Source organism: Lobosporangium transversale (assembly GCF_002105155.1).
Source record: "Lobosporangium transversale strain NRRL 3116 chromosome Unknown BCR41scaffold_48, whole genome shotgun sequence".
Taxonomy (NCBI): domain Eukaryota; kingdom Fungi; phylum Mortierellomycota; class Mortierellomycetes; order Mortierellales; family Mortierellaceae; genus Lobosporangium; species Lobosporangium transversale.
The window spans coordinates 293,119-296,367 of record NW_019029026.1 but is presented as its reverse complement, the minus strand read 5'-3'; the positions used below and the strand labels follow the sequence as shown (position 1 = coordinate 296,367).

General features: G+C 38.8%; 1 protein-coding gene across 1 annotated transcript; it reads right to left on the bottom strand.

Annotated features, from left to right (window-relative positions):
• Positions 1 to 693: 693 nt before the first annotated feature.
• Positions 694 to 2,765, bottom strand: BCR41DRAFT_341156 (putative ribose-phosphate pyrophosphokinase). Its single transcript, XM_022022229.1, has 6 exons — positions 2,593 to 2,765; positions 2,273 to 2,404; positions 1,964 to 2,161; positions 1,638 to 1,836; positions 1,270 to 1,531; positions 694 to 1,087 (listed from the first exon to the last, which is right to left on the bottom strand). Coding segments are annotated over exons 1-6 (1,104 nt in total). The 5' UTR covers positions 2,594 to 2,765; the 3' UTR covers positions 694 to 775.
• Positions 2,766 to 3,249: the final 484 nt, after the last annotated feature.

The following is a 3,249-nucleotide window of genomic DNA, read 5'->3' as shown; positions in this document are numbered from 1 at the left end:
GTTGCAGGAGACGATTATTGTGTGAGCATCTTTCAAAAGAGTAAAAAAAAAAAAAAATCATCGTCATAGAAAGCCGCTCCTTCAAGCGATTTCAGGGCACTAGGAGAGGTGAATGGATGCGTAGAGTTATCTTTGTGATAGGGTATGGGTGAGCTTACGATCAGAGAATCATAGTCCATGCAGTAGCGCAGTAATTAGCCTTTGCATGACTAGGAGGAATATTACAAGCCATACAACTCCTCAAATCATCATCTCGCTCTCGCAGCCTGGTATCTTTGGCTGATCATTTGTAATAGGGCCTTTTTTTTTTTTTTTTTTTTTTACTGAAAGGCTCAATCTCAATGATCAGTAATCTCATCGGTAATCATCACCCTCTTTCAATTTCCAAGGCTGTAATTAAAGCGATCCTCGATGAATTGATATCTCGTAATTGACAAGATCTTGCTTTGATCGCTACAATGTCACTTCTAGTTCTCCCAGTGACCTTCATAGATCGGCTCACTTTTAGCGGTGAAGTCTTTTGGACAGCTTTCTTAATGATTTGCTATTCCAAAGGTTAGAGATTGATTTTTGAACATATTTTTGTAAAGTTTTTGAGACCGAAGGAAAAACTCCACGCCATACTACATATTTTGTATTGTTTAAATATATGTGAATCTGCATCTGAAAAGAGTTATTGAAGATGATAAGATGATTGTGTTTTTTTATTTATGCATCTATACTTTTTAAAGCTTGTTTTTTGCCACTTCTTTTTTTCTTTCTTTCTTTCTTTCTTTTACAAGTTTTTAGGGACTTGGTGGAACAAGTAACTAATACTCTCACCATTATGAGTACGACGGATAGCTTCAGCCAGCGTAGGGGTGATATCGAGGACAGTAAGCTTGGGGCAGAGTGCACGCTTTTCCAAAGGAATTGGATAGGTATTAGTGACAACAATCTTATGCACGTTAGTGCAATCCTCGATCTGGCGCAAAGAGTTGCCACTGAGAATTCCATGTGTTGCAATGATGTAGACCTGCTTTGCTCCGTGGCTAACCAAATTGTCTGCAGCCTCCAAAAAAGAATGACAGCCGTCAATCATATCATCCTATGATCGATGCATCATTGATACCCAATGTGGAAATAATAATAATAATAAAAAGATTAGTGCCATTTTTTTTGTTTTTGTTTTTGTTTTTGTTTTTGTTTTTGTTTTTGTTTGCGATTAATTTTCTCATAAAAGATGAATAGTGTAGTCGGGAAAAAAAAGGTTCCAACTCGTTAACTTACAACTATGAAGCAGACTTTGTCCTGGACATCGCCTACGAGCGTCATCATCGAGGTTTCATCAGCATTCTCGGAACGGTGAATTTCATGACCAGTCTCAGCATCCACCATGCTGTCGTCCTCATCGTCCTCCTCCTCTAATCTGTTATAAATGTTCTCTGGTTTTGAAAGAGAATGGTCAGGACCAAATGTCGGGCCTTTCCTGGATCTGTCCATGTGAATCAGTGCGAAGTCAATGTTGAGGCGATCTGCAAGTGAAGTAACCCTGTGAGATGTTTATACCGCAGTTAAAGACATGGTCAGTTAGGTTTTAACCTTGGGTTAAATACTGTTATCTACGCATATATCAATAATTGGCGCCCAACTATTACCTCTTGGCTCCTCCAGCGTTCTTACTAACAACAACACCGTTCTCCCAGTCTTGAACATTTTCCTGAATCCACTTGGAGATTGTTGGCTCAGCATAGAGGTTATCAACAGGAATGTTGAAGAATCCTTGCATTTGTGATGCATGGAGGTCCATAGTGATGATATGATCCACGCCGGAAATCGAAAGAATATTAGCAACAACTAAAATATTATCATCAAAGATTTTATCGGAAAGAGTCAACAATAGAAACATCTTTGAGTTAATGTGCCGTTAAGATACTTGACGAAAATATTAGAGCAATAATGTAAAAATAATAAAATGGCTTACGTTTAGCAGCAATAGCTCCACGATGCTTCTTCTTCTTGCTTTGTTTTGAATAAGGGAAATATGGAATGACAGCAGTGATACGCTGAGCGGAAGCACCTTTACAGGCATTGATCATAATCAAGAGCTCCATCAACGAATCGTTGATCTTTGGAGATCCAGACTGGATAATATACACATCCTCATTACGAACAGATACACCTGTTTAAGCATGTCCCCAAATCATATCATGGAGTGCAAAATAAAGCAGAGCGTTAGACTTCCTTTTAAATATCTCGGAATATTTCAATCACATGAGCAACTCGGTCATACCAATTTCCACTGAGGTCTCCTTGTTCTTAAATTGCGATAATTTAACAGCCCCAGGCTCAACACCGAGTCGGCCAGCGATCAATGCAGTGATCTCAGGGTGAGAAGAACCTCCAAAGATTTTCGTCTTTCTCACTGCACAAGGACATCAATTGAGCACAACAAGAGATGTTCCGATACAAGGAGATCCATACAAAAGCAATAAGAAGACTAGTCAGACCAATGTATGTATCTATGGTTTCCTCCTCAATGGAGCACATTTGAAGGATGAATTACAGATGCAAATGCAAATGCAAATGCAAAAAGGGAAAAAAAATCCATACTTGTTGTCTGTAGTTGCGACACGTTGTAGAAACTGTTATGTGTAGAAGTATAATAAGGGCCGTACTCCTATATGAGAAATGCTACTCAACAAACAGAATAGTAGGGCGGAATATAGTTGAAGAAAGGAAAGAGAACTGGGAGCAACTTGACGGCTGGTAAGGGCAAGGTAAAGAACAAGGGTGGGAGAAAAAAAAAAAAAAAAAAAAAAAAACAAGCACCGAAACCCAATGGGAAGTCACAAATCTTTATCCCAAGCATGTGTCTGCATCAAATTTGTGCGCACGACCTTGCTCTCTCTGTACAATGGATCTCGCAATGGGCGCATGAATGTAGCACAGACCACCCACAGGAACTGAAGAGATGGCACTTATTCTTTTTTATCTCGAGAGACATGCTCCTCATTTTTAAGATGGAATGAAATTGAATATCATTCGCGTGTTCTTCTCTTTGCGGAAGTAAGCAATATTATAAAAAGGAGTAAGAGGAATCAAGAATCCTTTTCTCCTCTCTTTTTTCTTCCTTGTCAAGACACTTGCCAGTAATCGACTTGACAAAAAAAGCAATAGCTAAATAATTCTACCATCACGCTCTTCAAAAAAAAAAAAAAAAAAAAAAATGGCCACAGACAAAGTAAATAGCATCCACCATCGCCGTTT

Excerpts from the sequence above, each read along its gene's own strand:
- BCR41DRAFT_341156 (XM_022022229.1), bottom strand. Across the intron at positions 2,162-2,272 it reads GGAGACCTCAGTGGAAATTG|GTGTATCTGTTCGTAATGAG; the intron begins GTATGACCGAGT and ends ATGCTTAAACAG. Across the intron at positions 1,837-1,963 it reads TGGAGCTATTGCTGCTAAAC|TTGTTGCTAATATTCTTTCG; the intron begins GTAAGCCATTTT and ends ATAATATTTTAG.